General features: G+C 40.9%; 2 protein-coding genes and 1 long non-coding RNA gene across 3 annotated transcripts; 2 read left to right on the top strand and 1 right to left on the bottom strand.

Moving 5' to 3' along the window:
• Positions 1-559: 559 nt before the first annotated feature.
• On the bottom strand, positions 560-5,268 carry ccnb1 (cyclin B1). The gene is made up of 9 exons (XM_037753579.1): positions 5,113-5,268; positions 4,712-4,849; positions 3,292-3,399; positions 2,997-3,185; positions 2,755-2,913; positions 2,390-2,626; positions 2,140-2,280; positions 1,819-1,929; positions 560-1,381 (listed from the first exon to the last, which is right to left on the bottom strand). The coding sequence occupies exons 1-9, from the start codon at positions 5,131-5,133 to the stop codon at positions 1,277-1,279; spliced, it is 1,209 nt and encodes a 402-aa protein (XP_037609507.1). The 5' UTR covers positions 5,134-5,268; the 3' UTR covers positions 560-1,276.
• A 3,125-nt stretch (positions 5,269-8,393) lies between these two features.
• Positions 8,394-16,264, top strand: LOC119478312 (AN1-type zinc finger protein 5-like). Its single transcript, XM_037752977.1, has 6 exons — positions 8,394-8,663; positions 12,565-12,749; positions 12,864-13,011; positions 13,247-13,350; positions 13,623-13,751; positions 14,691-16,264. Exons 2-6 carry the CDS (start codon positions 12,593-12,595, stop codon positions 14,837-14,839), a joined length of 687 nt encoding a protein of 228 aa, XP_037608905.1. The 5' UTR covers positions 8,394-8,663; positions 12,565-12,592; the 3' UTR covers positions 14,840-16,264.
• On the top strand, positions 13,758-14,682 carry LOC119478313. Its single transcript, XR_005204419.1, has 3 exons — positions 13,758-13,961; positions 14,257-14,258; positions 14,305-14,682. It is a non-coding gene; the product is annotated as an uncharacterized LOC119478313 (long non-coding RNA).
• Positions 16,265-17,647: the final 1,383 nt, after the last annotated feature.

Genomic DNA, 17,647 nt, shown 5'->3' with positions numbered 1-17,647 from the left:
GCTACAGTCCATTGACTTTGTGTTGCATGCCATACTTCTTGCCTTGCTTTCGACGACATCAACCTCACTTTTCCCTGCGCTCTCTCACACAGTGGTAACACTGGCTGGCTGCCTGCTCCGATCGTCATGAAAAACCCTGCTTGTATGATCAATTTTTTTGAAAATTCTGAATATATTTTAGAGAGCAGAATAGGGGCAGACCTGGAAATGACAAATCAAATTCCATACTGCATAAGAACCCTGAAAGATTCACTGACATGGAACAATAAAGAATATATTGATAGCAGGGGTATCAAAGCACATTGAGTGCAAGTTTCCCAACTTGCAGGAGATGCTCTTTTGTAGACCCAGTCAAAAGCAAGTAACAGCCAGCCAATTTCACCCTGGGGTGAAGTGTTTGCAGCTCAGAGAGGTAAACATTTCCCCACCTGCATTACCAATTAACTGACCAATGTCTAGATTCTCTGCACAAGCAGACACCTGAAATCTCACAGCAGCAACTTTCTCTAAGCTTAGAGCGACCTCTAGTGTTGATAAACATTAATGGCAAGGGAGCAAATTTCTGGTATGAACCATTTAATAGAACTTTAAGTACAAGACATTTAAGAATGTAAAATCATTTAAAAAGTATTGCTGTACATTTTACACACTTCAAGACATTAAGAAACTCCCATTTAACAAAAATAAAAAAAAATTAAAAGCCACACTCATCCACAGGCCCCTTTATATTGGAGACCATTTTAAAGCATGCCACAAGTTTTAGATTTGCAGCCACTTGGAAGAAGTTACTAAGCTATAAAAATAGCTTGACTGGGATATAAATTTGGGACTTGGTCAAATTGTGTTGTGTAGCAACATTTGTGTGCTGACTGTTCAAAATATTGTGGTCGGGGTCAAGATTTCAGTCGGCCAAGTAGTGCATTAACGAACGGTGTTAGAAGCGTTGTGAAAATGGTGAATTGGGCTGCATTAGCGTATTCATTGGTAGCCAACTGAACCTCATGTCGAGTAAATATTTCTGATACGGTGACATGGTTCCAGAGCAAGTCAATTTTTCCAAGACTAAACTGCCATTGTGCAGGTTAGAGGGCCAGCTTTCAGATTTAAAACTTGTAGCATGCTTTGAAAAAAAGGGTCAGTAAGAGTATAAACGATCGTCACTTGATTAAAATGCAAACCACCGACAGTCCTTGGCGTGCAGCTCCTTCTGTCACGTTAAAAAGTTTTAAGTTACAACTGTACAAATCCAGCACATTGTGCCAAACGCATTGTCATCTCACTGGGTGAGCTGCTTTGCAAAATCCTTCACGACTGAAGACTTGAGCTGAGGGATGGTGGCAATCCTCATCTGCTTTGAAGTGGAATATTTGCCTTTAATTGCCTGCAAGAAAAGAGAAAGATGGTTAGAAGTATATCAAAATTAAGCTACACTGACAGCCAAGTTAAGATTAAAGCTCTTTAATTACATACATTGCAGCTGCAGATCCAGTTTAAACTAGGACTGTCAAACTTCAGTTAGCAACTTGTGATTTTTAAGAGTGTAGCGAGCTCACTTTTAAAGCTAGTGAAGATATGGGCATCATATGAAACTAGAAAAACCTAAGGAATCTATTGGTACCAACCATGTCATACTAGCTTATTGCAAAGGAGGCTAAATAACACCAAAATTTAGCACAAGTTTGTAGTAAGGAAAACCTGGCAGCCATTTTCAAAGGGGTCCCTTGAACTCAAGATATGTGAATGAAAATGGGTTCTATGGGTAACCAGAAATCTAAACCAATCATGTAGCAGTTAATGTGCAAGTTCCACTACACTTACCATGTGCTTGGTCAGCCCATCATTCACCTTCAAAACATTCTTGGCAATGTGTGCCATCACAGGAAGCAAACTCTCTGCCGTGTAGTCCATGTAGTGCTGCAGTGTCGCATCCTGAGGAGAGACATTTCAGAAGAGTTTGGCCTTCATACAAGCATTCAAACAGCACAGTCCAGATTAGAGGATTAGGCCTGTTGGTGTCTAAAGATGCCCATCAACCAATATTGCCATACAGCCTCAAAAATCCTGTATCCGTTGAGCTATAATAGTTTGGAATAAAGAAGGCAACACTAGAAGCCACTCGCGACCAGAGGTTAAACTCACCCATTCGCCAGCATCCAAGATCTGGAGGGTAAGAGAGAAAGCAGCACATGCCACCATGGAAGGTGTGAAGTGAACCATCTCGTAGTCGACCATGGTGAGCTCCAGGAGGTATTTTGCCAGGGTGTGTTGCTCAGCAGTCACCTGAGGGGAGAGACGAGGCAGGAATAGAAGTTAGCAGCTGATATTGATTAAAGCTCTCAAATCAATCAACAAAAGCCAAGGTCGGCTGGTTTAAGATGCTGCTACGAACCTCATAAATCTTTGAGGCCCTTCTGAGGAACTGCAGGGGAAGAGGGCGGCCTATCTGGAACTTGAGCACCCGGAGAATGGTCATCTCCATGTCTCTGATCTGGGCGGTGGTGTAGGCCCTGTCTGTCACGTAGGCGAAGTCTGAGATCTCCGGGGGATACATCTCCTCGAATTTGGAAGCAAGGAACATGGCGGTCACGCCGACCAGCTGCAGTTGCTTCTTGGGGACTGGGTGGTCCTGTTGAAGGGGCAATCACATGCAGATTTTAGAAACTGGGGTGGTATATTGATAGAAGGCCAGGATGTTTAGCTATATAGTAGCTGCGGTTCATGCAGAGAAGTAACTGACGGTTTCCAGTCACTCACCTGAAGAAAGCGGTCAATGATTCCCACAGTCATGTACATGGTCTCCTGCAGCAGACGGAACTTGAGGCTCACTTGCACTAGCCAGTCAATGAGAATGGCCCGCATGTTACCAGTCACCTCCTTACCCTGCAGATAAGCAGGTTTGACGTCCTGCTCAACCTTTATAGAGAGAGTAAACTGGTTAAAACCCAAAAGAGGAGAGGGGATGATACCCAGATCAGATAACATTTTTGCTGCCTTGCCTCAAGCTGTCGGAGGTACTTGTAGATGTCTTTCACATATTCGCTGCAGAGCATGGGGTTGTCGTAGTCATCTGCGTCCACGTCCCTGATGGCGGTGTGAAGCATGACATCGGAAAACGCTTGACAGAGGTCAGCAGGCGCACAGCCAGAAGTCTCCATTGGAGAGGGGGATGCTGGTTCAGGGACAACCTGGAATGGTGGAAATCCCAACATGAGGGCAAACAAAACAGAAGCACCACACCCGGCAGTCATTTGTGTCTCAATGGCCAGATAGCTGTTGGCCTTTTCAACTCACCTGCACCTCGGGCTCAGGTTTAACAGGAACAACATTTTCTGGTTTTGGTTGTTCAACCTTCTTGGTGGCAACGACTTTGGTCTTCTTAGTGGCCTCTGTCTTCACAGTCTAAAATTAAAAAGATGGATTTAAGTCTCAAGTCAGGGCTGAAATGGTGATATAGTCTGGATTCCACTGTGGATAATTGCCAACTCCATCATCTATGACAATTAAAGCAGCCTAGATTTTTGAATGCCGGTCAGACAAAACAAGCAGTCAACCCATTACCGTGGGCTCTTTGGCCACGGTAAGAGCATTTTAATCTTTCAGAAGCAAACAAAATGAATATAATCAGTAAATGCTACTCATCACTTATACATCCTGTTAACAGTTTTCCCATTGAAAATACTGTTAACTAAATTACATTACCATTTCATATGTACTTAGGTTTATCTTTATTTTTAACTGCACTATTTTATGCCTTAGATCACCATGTTGCTTCTGCATTTACCCCTTTGTATATACTTATCTTATGAGCAATTTTTTATTGCCAATGACAGCTTTGCTGGAATTGATAAAGGACAAATAAAAGAGCCATGAACTTAAATGTAAGTGCTTGCTTAGAAGGAGATAAGGTTACTGGTACTGGAGCATTATCACATTTCTTACCACCCTTTTGCTCCAGGCCTTCTATGGACACAGCGGTTAACCCAGTTTGCATAATTACTTATATGCAACATGTAGACATGAAAATCCCACAAGATACAAAGAGAAGTCTTTAAAAATCAGTGTATTAAGCCCACAAAGACAGGGCTATAGTGTATTAGCATTTTAGCACTATGAATTGACTTTCAGATAACCTTTCATTTCCCATAGATGCTACTCATCACTTATACATCCTGTTAACAGTTTTCCCATTGAAAATACTGTTAACTAAATTTTATATGTACTTAAGTTTATCTTTATTTTAACTGCACTATTTCATGCCTTAGATCACCATGTTGCTTTTGCATTTACTTGTGTGATTTCCCCTTTTATATATATATATATACACACACACACATCTTATGAGCAATGTTGAAGGAACCTGAGACAAAAGACTTTTTTGCTGGAATTGATAAATGACAAATAAAGAGCCTTGAACATATGTGTAAAAGTAAGTACTGGACTGGAGCATTACCACCCTTTTGCTCCAGGCCTTCTATGGGCACAGCTGTTAAACCCAGTTTGCATATAAGGATTTTACTTATATGCAACATGCAGACATGAAAATCCCACAAGATACAAAGAAACATTCAAAATCAGTGTATTAAGCCCACAAGCATTTTTAAGGCATAGTGTATTTGCATTGTAGCACTATGAATTGACCTTCATAAAACCTTTTCCCATCGGAAATAACACTGTAAACTACCAAAATGTCATAATTAAGTCACATTCTTACCTTTTTCTGCACTTCTTTGTTCACTGCGATGTTGCCGATCTCGCCGAGCGCTGCTCGAGGCTTCAGCCCGGTGGTGGTGGTGGTGGAGACCGAGCAGGCCTTCCCACCGAGGTCGGTCCTGGTAGAAGCCAAGCGGTTCTGCAGAGAAAATAACAATAAAAGCATTTAGCGTTAAAGTGATATTGCATGTTATTAATGTATTGCTCAAGTCTTTAAGTCGAATTGCTATTATAGAACGGATGCACGAGCGCAGACCTCACCTCACAGCGACGCACGAGGGCATTTAACATTTCAAACAAATAGAAATTAAATAAAAACACATTTTCTTCTGCACAACTTTCAGGTCATATGTAACAAATGCATTGAAATATATATATGAAAAAAAACTTTAAAGTACGTACTCTGGTTACTCGAAGAGCCATTTCGAAATATGCGTTGCTTCAACAAACAGATGGAGAATCGTAATGGAGAATGATGAGGTGTAAGTTTTTAGTTTCAGCCTCTTGGTTTAAATCCTCGCTTGATGCACGCTGATTGGCTGCGTCTTGAATGCTCCGAGCAGCTGATTGGTTAAACGCATCTGTTTCGAATGCGTTCCCCGGACAACCAGTGGTCACGTGGTTTTTGTTCCTTTCCTTTTCCGGTTACGTCTTGCATTCTATTTTGTTGGTCGTTTCTAGAAGGTAACCCGCGAATTGGGAGAACTCTCGCGAGATGAATACGATTTTGATAGGTCTTCTTGAAGTGAATATCGCGAGAGTTTGCATAGATTTCCCCGATCAGTTTTCGCAATTTGCGGGATATCTTCTAGACACAATCATTATTTTTTTTCACACTTTCTAAGACTGACGTACTTTTAAATTTGTTCTTTATATAATGTAACAAATCAATGAACACGTTTACATGCCGAAAAAACAAAACAAAGAACTGTTATTAAAATAAATAAATAAATCAACAAATACATTATGATGTATTATCACAGGTTAAGTTAGCCAGCAGTACAGTATATAAAGTAAATCAAATTAGCTCCACCTTTACCAGCTGCAACATTAAAGTGATCACACGCATCACTAATTATAATTATAAATAAATATAATAAATACAAATATAATATAATAATAATTTAAAATAATGTATATTTTATATTATAATATATATATATATATAAATATATTATTCCAAAATGGGCTATTCTGCATAAATGAGTACTTTTACTTTTGATATTTTAAATATATTTTGATGCTAATACTTTTGTATTTTTTTCTTAAGTACGACTTTGAATGCAGGACTTTTACTTGTAACAAAGTATTTTTACACTGTAGTATTGCTGCTTTAACTCTTTTAATGTTACTTTGACATCCATGGGGAGATACAGGTAACAGGTCAAAGAACAAAGGTTAGACATAGCAATCAAAGCCAAACAGTGAAAGTACAGAAGTACTCTGGGAGGAGCTGGAGATTAGGAGGAACATGTGAGGGCAACACATCCTCTCTCAAACTTGTTTACTTGGATCTACAGACACGTCGACCCTTCCTGATTACATAAACATTGATTGATAAAGCAACAGTGATTTCGAAGCTATGGTGCTGCCTACTTGTGGTGGAAAGAAGTGGGTTTAACTGTTCTGTAATAGCCTGAAATCTTTTGTGGCTGTACTCCAACAACACACCACTGCCTTCCAATCAGAGGATCACAATTTCCGTGACGTCCAACCGGAAAGAGACTGTAAGGCAGGATCTAATCATTGAACTGTACTATAGCTTGCTAAGACTGCACAGGGGGGGTATAGATATATTATTCTGTTGGCTTCCAGCACAGAAGTGGCAACTGTGAATCTCGTTGTATTTAATACAATGAAAATAAAGCTTTCTATTCTCTATTCTATTCTATGTTACACCCTCTTGTACAGTAGGTGGTGGTATGCAGCTTAAAGTTGGTTGCGATCCCCCAGAAACTGAGGGAAGAAGAAGGAGAGGAGAGGAGAGAGGACGCAATATTACAATGGGGAATCTACTAGGAAAGACATCTAAGAAAGTACACAATCTTCTAATTAATTACTGAAGGGCAACAGGAATAATGGAGAGAATTTGATTATTAATATTATTGTTATTATTATTAATAATTTTAATTTTAATTTTATTTAAAGGGACTATTTGTAACTTTCAGAAATGCTTCTTAACAGCGACACCTGTGGCCGTGAAATCAACGAAAGTCAGCGTCGGGCTCGCGCTTGCTCGCTCTCAATATACCTGAACGAGCATCACTCAAAACAGTGAGGCGACACACGTCAGCTAAAAGCACAATATCACTCTATATTTCAGCTGCTTGGCAGTAATGTTAGCTGACCAGACGAAGGTCTCTCCATGAACATGATTTAGATCTGATCCTAGTGTTGGCTTTTCCTGCCTAAGTGCAGGCTGAGGCAGCGGGGCTCTCCAGCGTGTCTCCTCTGCTCTCTCCGCCCGCAGCCGGAGAGAGCAGAGGAGACACCGGCACCCGGTCGGTAACGAGAAGACAACGTAACTCTCTGCACAGCTCGGTCACTTCACAAGACACGGGAAACCTCTGTTGGTCTGGAGGAACTCCAGCAGTTATTTCTGCACAAACGTCCCCTGTGCATTCACTAGATATTCTCAGAGCTAAACTAACTCTTCTGCAGTGTGGAGTGAGCGCGCGTTCACGTCTGGAGGTGGAGCGAGCTGAGCTGTCTGAGTGAAGGCGAGCAGGCAGAGGAGGAGGGTACAGCAGCCACACGCAAACGCGCATATGCGAGCGCGCATGTGTGACGACCCGCTACATTTATACGCTTACAAAGTTACAAATAGTCCCTTTAAAAATGTTATTTTATTTTATTTTATTTTATTTTATTTTATTTTATTTTATTTTTTTTTTTTTTCCTGCCAATCTCCTGCTCCACACTTCACTTCCAATAGGTGGCGGTAATGCACCTATAAGCTGCTACACGCGAACGCGCATATGCGAGCGCGCATGTGTGACGACCCGCTACATTTATACGCTTACAAAGTTACAAATAGTCCCTTTAAAAATGTTATTTTATTTTATTTTATTTTATTTTATTTTATTTTTTTTTTTTTTCCTGCCAATCTACTGCTCCACACTTCTCTTCCAATAGGTGGCGGTAATGCACCTATAAGCTGCTACACGCGAACGCGCATATGCGAGCGCGCATGTGTGACGACCCGCTACATTTATACGCTTACAAAGTTACAAATAGTCCCTTTAAAAATGTTATTTTATTTTATTTTATTTTATTTTATTTTATTTTATTTTTTTTTTTTTTCCTGCCAATCTACTGCTCCACACTTCTCTTCCAATAGGTGGCGGTAATGCACCTATAAGCTGCTACACGCGAACGCGCATATGCGAGCGCGCATGTGTGACGACCCGCTACATTTATACGCTTACAAAGTTACAAATAGTCCCTTTAAAAATTTAATTTAATTTAATTTAATTTAATTTAATTTAATTTAATTTAATTTAATTTAATTTAATTTAATTTAATTTTATTTTATTTTATTTTATTTTATTTTATTTTATTTTATTTATTTATTTTTTCCTGCGAATCTACTGATCCACACTCCAGTCCAGTAGGTGGCGGTAATGCACCTATAAGCTGGTTTCCCAAACGCCAATAAACACCACAGAAGAAGGAGCGAGAGAGAGGACGCAAACTCACCACGTAAAACAAAACAGATGCCTTCACAAATCAGCGACCAGAGGACGTCAACTAGTTTAGTGTTAGTGCTCCCAGGCGGAGAGAGGAGTCTATACACTTTGTGTGAAAAGAAGACTGAGAAGAAGAAGAAGCACTCATATAAACGACTTTACCTAGACGGCCCTAGTGATAGTTAGCTCCAAGATAAAGTTAGTTTGTTCCTTCAAATCAAAAAGAAGTTTAAAGGAAGACCAACATTTCTCAGAAGACAGAAGGTGAGTTAGTGAAACTAGCTGCTAGCATAAGTGTTTGGGGAAGTTTCTGAATAGTGAACAGTTAACAGATCTTGAAGTAGCTGAAAGTGATAAACCTTGATGCTTTATTTAAACTAAACTAGTAGAGGATTAAAAGAAATGTTGTAACACGTGTCTCTAAAAACTTTTCTGAGGTTGTAAAAGCTACAGCTAGCTACTAAACTATTAACACCATAGCTTTATTATGAATGTGTTTATGTATGTGTTATAACACCAACCTGTCAGCTATCTAATAATAAAGATTATCTGTATTTAACTCATGTTAACACCAGCTATCTATAAGCAAGTTAGCTACATAAATGTTTGATTATTTGATGCTTAACTGTTTTTAATCTTACACTTATTTCCTATTATGATACTTAAAAAGACACTTTGCTATGTAAAGTTATTGTCAAGATACTTTGTTGGTCTGTGGTGGGAACAAAAACAAACAAAGGCAACAACAGTGCTAACAGTGTTTCTGATTTGAGCTAACAGCTAGCTTGCATGCTAACATTAGCCAGATCACGACAAGGCCTATTGAAGGAGGTTAAGAAGACACGTCATATCTGTGAAGGGTATAACGCATGCGCAGTAGAATCTTAACGAAATTGAGCCAATCGAACGCAGCTTTAGTCACACTGCGCATGCGCAATACCCCACTATCCTTCACGAGTGACCTAGCCTCCTTCTATAGGCCTTGGATCACGAGAATCTTGCTCACACGGTTGTTGTGGCTAACTATAGTTACAGAACGATTACACTAAACCATAAAGCACTAAATTTACATTTTTGTCTTGTCTTTTAAACTTGTATAACTCGACTCAGAGGTGATACTGTTTCACGCTGCCAGGTTGCCATGTTAGCAGAGCTTTTGTTGAAAGAAAGCCATTAGCTTTGCTAGCATGACTCAGTGGATTTGTAGTAGAAGTGACATGGCTGGCTGTGGCCTGGGTGTTTTGTCAGGAAGCAACATAAGACTGCAGTCGAGATAGATGGTATTGATTGCTTAAAACCATTAAACCACCCTAACATTGAGTGCATCTATAGTAGATGTGGTGTTATTGAGTTTCACGTTGGCATGTTACCCCCTAATTTAGCCTAGATCTTCAGTTCAGTTCAGACAACTTTATTTATCCCCAAGGGGGCAATTCATTTGTAGCATTCCCAGTTCATCCATACATCCATACATACAACAGACAACCAATAATTAGTTAAGTCAAAGGAAACATATTAAAGGCATGGGGCAGTTGGAGGGACAAGTTACAATAAGAACCATATAAATACATAGGATTAAAGCAATAAAAGCCAAAAAAATAAGAAACAATATATGAGAACAACATATCTTAAAGTTCCTCTAAATAACAGTCATTTAAAATAGGTATTGTCTGTGTTCAGCAGCTTAACAGCAGAAGGGATAAAGGGCTTGAAGTAACGATTTGTTCTCCTTAAGGGCACATTATGATGTCGGCCTGATCTGATCTTTGGGGTCAGTGAGTGATTTGGGTCTTTTGTCTCTGGGATTAAACGTGCTTGACTCTTAATGTGATCTACAGGTGTTGAATCTGTCCCCACGAGTCCCCATACCCAACACAGTATTGATTGCTTAAAACGACCCCTCCCTCCCCCTCCCCCCAATTGAGTGCATCTACAGTAGAGATGGTGTTATTGAGCCTAAGGGCGAGTTTAACGTTAGCATGTTACCCCCTAACTTAGCCTAGATCTTTGGGGTCAGTGAGTGATTTGGGTCTTTTGTCTCTGGGATTAAATGTGCTTGACTCTTAATGTGATCTACAGGTGTTGAATCTGTCCCCACGAGTCCCCATACCCGACACAGTCTAAACTGTGTTTTGCAGTCTTCATCATGTGTTTTCTCCCTTTGGGTTAGAGAGCAACAGAAGACTGCAGTCGACATACATGGTATTGATTGCTTAAAACGACCCCTCCCTCCACCCTCCCCCCCCATTGAGTGCCTCTATAGTAGAGATGGTGTTATTGAGCCTAAGGGCGAGTTTAACGTTAGCATGTTACGCCCTAACTTAGCCTAGATCTTTGGGGTCAGTGAGTGATTTGGGCTTTTGTCTCTGTGATAAACGTGCTCGACTCTTTATGTGATCTACAGGTGTTGAGCTGAATTTTGTACCCATGTCAGAATCTGTCCCCAAGAGTTCCCATACCCAACACAGTCTTGGCAGCCTCTGTCTTCATCATGTGTTTCCTCCTTTGGGTTAGAGAGCTGATGGCATCTTTGATAGGGAAACCTACTATGACAAGGATACACATCTTTTGGCTTGATCTCTGTTTACAGGGCCTTTTGAGGTTGTCTATAAATAGATGTGTTTTCACAGCCTCACTGTATTGAGGTAACTCAGGACACTCTGAGATCAAAGTGTCACATTGCACCCCTGTGACAGTGGAAAGCCATCATACACAGGTCCATGTGAGCCTGTAGCTGCATGGAGCACTGCAGTCTGCAGGCACACACACGTGAAGGTGTAGTGACGACATTTTTGAGGGAGAGAAGGAGGCCTCAGATATAATTCACCACAATCTGAACTTTGTGATGTGAATACTTCCCTTTTTGGTTCCCCCCCATGTTTTACCAAGGATTATATATAGCCTTCCTTTCAACTGATCTCCACACAACTTCCTTAAATGTAATTATGAGACTGATGCAAAGTACTTAAGTAAGTACTTGAGTAACTTTGGCTAGAGAAGAGGGGACTCATAGTCGCTGTGTTCTAACTTGGAGTTGAGAGTAATTATGTCAATATTAGCTAAACCTTCTGGTTTTTATATCTACATGTTTCCCCCCCTCATGCTTATTTATGACAAAATAGGTACGCTTTTATAGTCAAAATGTAAACTCCTCATACTAGTAAAACATTTTTGTATCCTCCTGCAGATATAATTGCTGAGTTTCAGTGCTGATACCAAAACAATTGGTAAATAATGTTTTAAGACTTTGACGAGTATAAATGTGTTTTTACAAACCCTTATTCAACAAAAGAAGTCAACGTTCTCAAAAGTTGAGTGTTGTCTAAACACCAACAGCCGAACAAGAGTTTTGCCCACATAGAATAGTCTTAAAATTGACAAAAATGATCTAAACACAAAGTCCACGTACTAGCTTCTCCAGGGCTTTAAACCACATCTCACAGTCTGCATCAGTGAAGATCAAGAAGGCTGTTTGCATACAATGCAAAAGACGACCTGTGAAACAGGATAGGTTACAATTCCCCCAACTGTTATCTTGTGACTGATGTTCCACACTCAAGTCATCTGACGGCACCCGAGTCGTCTCATTCGCTGATGAAGACTGTGAGATGTGAGTTAAAGCTCCAAAAAAAGCTGATAAGCAGATTTTTTTGTCACACATACTGATACCAAAGTCAAGAATGAACTTCCATGCTGTAGACTATAAATCTGACCAGGCACTCAATGTTAACTTTATGTTCCATTTTCGAAAATCTGTGCAACACATTGGTAGTACCAATAAAAAGTGTTGAAAGGTATTGAGGTGGGGTACCCAGCCCCCGCCACGTGTCACGGCTCAAGTCAAATGATTATCAGGTTTTATTGTCTTGTTTTTTTTTCGTTTGACTACTGAGGGAACAACTAATCGGAGAAAGTGGTGATCAATGTTTGTCTGCTCTTTTACAATATTGTTTGATGACCTCTTCTTCAATACAGCATGATGTTCATTTAGTAAATTATGGGCCCATTTAGAGTAAAATAGACGATAAATATATAGATAATATTGCCTGACTCGGTACCTGGGTATTGATATTATTAATACAGCGTTTTATTTATAATTTCTTTAGGCTAGGTGTTTTCCCCCAACACTCATCAATCCAACACGTGTCTTTGTTTGTGTCTTCAGGTCAGCTCACCAGGCGGCAGACATCGCAATGGCCCAGGAAACCAATCAGAGCCCAATTCCTACACTCTGTGCTAATGGCTGTGGTTTCTATGGCAACCCTAGGACTAATGGCATGTGCTCTGTGTGCCACAAGGAGCACCTGTCAAGACAGAACAATGGTGGAGTCAGTACCTTGAGTGTTGTGGGTAAGACTTGCTGTGTTCGTCACACGTTTTTTTTTTTTGTTTCCATGTGCACATTGGACAAAACTCCCGACCTCTGTATCCGACAATAACGCGTGGTGAAATTTTCTCCCTCAGGCAACAGCAGTGGCCCCTTAGCAGAGGCTTCTGCCATCCAGAGGTTAGAGGCCACCTTGAATAATGCTGCAGCTGCTGCAGTCGCTCGTGCAGAGGTGGCAGCTGAGGCCGCCGCCTCTGCTGAGGCTGCTGCCAACGAGGCTCTCAGGTGAGGGCATCCACCAGCGTGTAATACTGTATACTGCCTTCAAACAAAGCTTGTAGAATGCCACATCAGTGGGTCATTCATGTGGACTCTTTGTCGTAAACAAAACACTTAAAGGCACCATTATACCTGAAACAGTACATCCTTTGTTGAGAGAGCGTCTCGTCCGCAGACAAAGACATGGAAAATATGGTTATGCAATTCTTTTTATTAATTCTGTCCTATTTATTCTTCGCAGCGGGGTTTCAACTGCCAATTCTGTAACACAACAGATGACTGAGATGAGTCTCTCCTGTGAGGAGAGAGGAGCATCAGGGGGCAAAGTAGAGCTCACAGAGCCAGGTGGGTTGAATTAAGAGGGTAGTTCCATCAGTGTGATGAAGTACCTTGATTTGACTGATTAATTTCATATGATTGGCTGACGACATGTTATTTAAAGTATAAACTCCACAAATGTACTGCAACAATATAATATTTAATCACGATTAATCACATGATTGTTGAAGTATTTAATAGAAGTACTTTCTTTTCTCATAATAGTGTGTAACACCTCTTGTCTAGTTTAGTAAGACAAATACTTTACTGAGTGAAGTGTTTTTCTTGTGCGTCTCCAGTGTTGACTCAGCCCACATCCTCAGCCTCTCATCCCTCCACTGCTGGCAGTGACCAGTCCAAAGCCCCAGAGCCCCTCAAACCCAAGAAGGCTCGCTGCTTTATGTGCCGCAAAAAGGTTGGCCTTACAGGTAAGAAATGACGCTGATCACCGACTTAATAGAAAATGTCACCACCAGTCACAGGATTGTTCTTCTGGGTCACGGTCAAGCTGAAAACTTTAGCTTCCTTTAGTTTAAATATGATAATGAGAGTTGTTGGGTGTTCAAACTAGAACCATTTCTGTGGCTGGACAATGAGATTACAGCTGCGTTTCTGGCTGAGAATGCCAATACAATCTGGTCAAACCAGAGCCATTTCTGCCATTTTATCATGTAGTTTACAGCAGAATGCGAGTAGTGAATAAACTTTCATTTTTGCAATGGCTGATTTAAGAAAAAACGTCAGTAATCCATCACAAACTTCTGCAGCAAATGTAAAAGGGAAGCATCTTGCTTGAGGCAACAAAGAGCCAAAAAGGAGAACGACATAAAGCCTTGGAGGTAGCCGAGTGGTTACAGCACATGCTACGTAATCGCAATGTTCTCTCTTGTTCGCTCTTGCGTCCAATGTCTTAAGCCACCCGCGCATGATCAGCAGTAAAATCGCTCTGCGCTGGCTGTGCCATTGTTTTCCTATGGGGAGAGCGGTGCCGCCCAACTAGGCCGAAGCACTACCCGTGGTGTGGTGCACGGCTCGAAATTGCCACCGAGCGCTGTGCTTAAAGTTAAAAGTATTTCAACTTTGACCTTGGTTGCCGCTGACCTTATATGACCCTGATGTTTTACCTGTGGCCTCTGCAAGGTTCTACGCCCTACCTCGCAGTGAGTGAAGAGCAAATGTCTTATGTAAAGACAGCTTAAGTGTTACTCCAAAATATTGATATACTGTAAACCTCAACTAGTCAGTCATTTTAAACGATGGTGAGATTTTAAGGTTAACATCGTGTCGCATGTGTGCCTGAATGTTTGGCCGTTTTGAGCACTTGTTATTGATTTGACTCGAGTCTGTCCTCTGCTTTGGCATTTCAGGTTTTGACTGCCGCTGTGGGAATCTGTTCTGTGGACTTCACCGTTACTCCGATAAGCATAACTGTCCGTACGACTACAAAGCCGAGGCTGCTGACAAGATTCGCAAAGAAAACCCCGTGTGTGTCGCTGACAAGATCCAGAGAATATGAAGAGGACTCTCAGTTTGACTTTGAACACTGGGAGCGATCGGCTTTAAAAAAAAAAAAAAAAAAAAGAAATGGACTCGAGCCCAACCTTCTTCCTGAAGGACCTGTTTTTTTCCCCTAGTTTGTTACAAATTCAAGACTTTCCCCCAGTGCATGAAAGTTCACGTATATTTTTCAGCGTTCATTGTTGTTTTTGTGTGAGTTTAACACTTTTGGAAGGTTGTATGTGAGGATGGGGGACGTGACTGAGGGAGAGTGCTGAAGATGCCGTTTTAGAAGATGCTGTTGATGGCCACGCAGGCTGTTTTGTGATCCTCCCGAGATCACTTGAACTCTGCCTAGAAAAAGCTCGGACACTTGGGCCTGTTTGGACTCTCAGACTTTTACTGCTGTTGGCTGATGGCGCCATCTCAGCCGTGCTTGCTCTCTGCTGGCTTGAGTAGCAAAATGGTTATTGTCTTTTTCAGTTCTTGGCCTCCGCTTAACTCTGTGAGGTCAGAGTTTAACCCTCCGGTCTTGTCAGACTTTGCGTCCTGGTAAGTTTTTATCAACCTGAAATGCTTCTTTGTGCCGCTGGAATCTCATCCACTTTCCCCCACCCCATCAACACACAGTTCAGACATATTGCTAAAGAGACTTTGAAAAAGAGACTTTGTTGCTAGCCCTCTCTTGCTGGCTGGCTCATATTCCTTCCCTCCTGCTGTGTGTCCGGCACTGGAAACACAACATAGTTTGACAGATTATTTCAGTTAATTCTTCTGTTGATCATCGGCTGAATGCTGTGACCCGCTCTGCGCCCGGGATCTGGATAGCAGGCACGTCGACATCCTGCTTTTTAGGTCTTTAAAATCATCCACTGAAGTCACATGACGATACAAGTCACCTGACTGTTTAACGTTTGTTTCCGTTGTTTTGTTTTCCAAAAAAAAATTGGTGTGTATGCCGTGTGATGTTGTATGACAAGTAGCCTAAACTTGTATTAAATTTTGCCTTTGGAAGGGTTTAGCTCCACTAATATTTTCATCTTTTACTTCACTATTGAATGTTTTCCTTTTATTTTTAATGTGAGCTGACGAATTCACAACGTTGGGGAGTGTTAGACAGTTGCATACTGTGTATCAAACACAAGTGTGTGTGTGTGTGTGTTTGTGGGAGTAAATGTGGACGGCGGGTGTATGATTATCGTATGAGGCGAAGTGGTTGCGTGCCGCGGTGACTTAGACCTGTGGTCGTACGTAGGTTTATTAATCATTTTCCGTATTTTGATTTTTGGTCTGGCTGCTTAATCTGTGTGTTTTTTTGTTTTTTATCCTTTTAGTTATGCAAGTTTGTACAAACATCTTTATTTATATACTGCAGTGCGCGTAATCTTCCAATAATAAAGAATTAATTGTATGATGTAAATAAATTATGTTCACAAATATAAAATCATGGCTCTTCATTTTAATATGTCACTGTTGTCCAGTTCAGTCTTGAATGAAAATAGATAACTTGGCCTTTTATTTCTGAACTTTTAACCTCTTCTATATGGTTTTACTTTATACTAGGGCTGTCAAGCGATTTAAAATATTTAATCGTGATTAGTCGCACATTTTATATCTGCTCAAAAAATGTACCTTAAAGGGAGATTTGTCAAGTATTTAATACTCTTATCAACATGAGAGTGGGCAAATATGCTTGCTTTATGAAAATGTATGTATGTATGTATGTATATATTATTGGAAATCAATTAAATATTAATGTTTGCATCTCGCGCTGTCATGAGCACGAGCGTCTCGTCCATGAGTAGACAAGTTGGAGGGTGTTGTTCGGAACAAAGAAAATAGTTCCTACATGAAACAGCTCACAAGAAGGTCTGGATTATCTTGAATAACCGGGTCCTGATTTCTGGAAAGAGACATCGCTGTCGAATTTGTCAAATGCATTTTATTGTCGCACCACAAGCTGAGTGCCGTCTGGTTCTGGAAGGCAGACATCTCTACAGCCGATAACTCCAACACTTGGTAACTCACACCAAAACAATCTAGACTGTTAAATAGCACTACAGGTAAGAAAAAAAAAAAATGTAATTTTGATTTTGGGGTGAACTGTCCCTTTAACTGCTCATGTGGCAATGTACACACTAAACCTGCACATTTTTTATTTACTGACTTTATCATCTTTCCAAACGCTTGCTACTCAATTTGACAGATTTGCCTCGTGTGACAGTAAGCCGTCGACTATCATCACAAATCTGTGTCTGAGTACAAATTTTTAACCAACATTTGTCAAGACAGAGACGTTTAATAATGTCAAGAGTGTTGGAATACATTTATTAATCATATCCATGTTGCAGCACTTTAATGATGCATAAATCAAATTCACTGAACAGCCTCAGATGTGCGATGTTCCAGCTGACATTTACAGTCTGTCAGTTTATCTGCCACGGCGCTGTGTTTCCATGTGACTCGTGCCTCTGCAGGGGAAACAGGATCTGCTGCGGTGAGCGTGGCCTCGGGTCACGTTATGACACCCGCTCCCCTGCCTCACCATGAGGGCTCTGTTTTGATACACACATATGCACGTGCAGAGTCTACTAATTCATCAGCACGTACAGCACATGATGTCATGAACACTTCTGTTCCCCAGCCAGTCAGCCACCCCCAACCCCATCCCGTCCCTTGAGGATTAGTAAAAAAGGTCCCTTAAACAATCTTGTGTCTTTGCAGAAATAAACACTGACCACACAGAGCTTTTATCTTTTCACTTGGTACATACAAAAACATTCAGTTCAAGTTCTGCTCTTTCTTTTATTCTGTTGATGTTCCTACT

The sequence above is a fragment of the Sebastes umbrosus genome, chromosome 19 (genome assembly GCF_015220745.1).
Source record: "Sebastes umbrosus isolate fSebUmb1 chromosome 19, fSebUmb1.pri, whole genome shotgun sequence".
NCBI classification, from domain to species: Eukaryota; Metazoa; Chordata; class Actinopteri; order Perciformes; family Sebastidae; genus Sebastes; species Sebastes umbrosus.
This window is presented reverse-complemented; position numbering and strand designations above follow the sequence as displayed.

What these genes read in the sequence shown, in the direction of transcription:
- ccnb1 (XM_037753579.1), bottom strand. Translation starts at nt 5,133, where the DNA reads ATGGCTCTTCGAGTAACCAGA. An exon ending in AACCTGAGCCCGAGGTGCAG is followed by an intron (nt 3,186 to 3,291) that starts GTGAGTTGAAAA and finishes CCACCATTCCAG; the next exon opens with GTTGTCCCTGAACCAGCATC. An exon ending in GGGCCTCAAAGATTTATGAG is followed by an intron (nt 2,281 to 2,389) that starts GTTCGTAGCAGC and finishes CTCTCCCCTCAG; the next exon opens with GTGACTGCTGAGCAACACAC.
- LOC119478312 (XM_037752977.1), top strand. Translation starts at nt 12,593, where the DNA reads ATGGCCCAGGAAACCAATCAGAGCCCAATTCCTACACTCTGTGCTAAT. An exon ending in CAGTACCTTGAGTGTTGTGG is followed by an intron (nt 12,750 to 12,863) that starts GTAAGACTTGCT and finishes TTTCTCCCTCAG; the next exon opens with GCAACAGCAGTGGCCCCTTA. An exon ending in CAAAAAGGTTGGCCTTACAG is followed by an intron (nt 13,752 to 14,690) that starts GTAAGAAATGAC and finishes TTGGCATTTCAG; the next exon opens with GTTTTGACTGCCGCTGTGGG.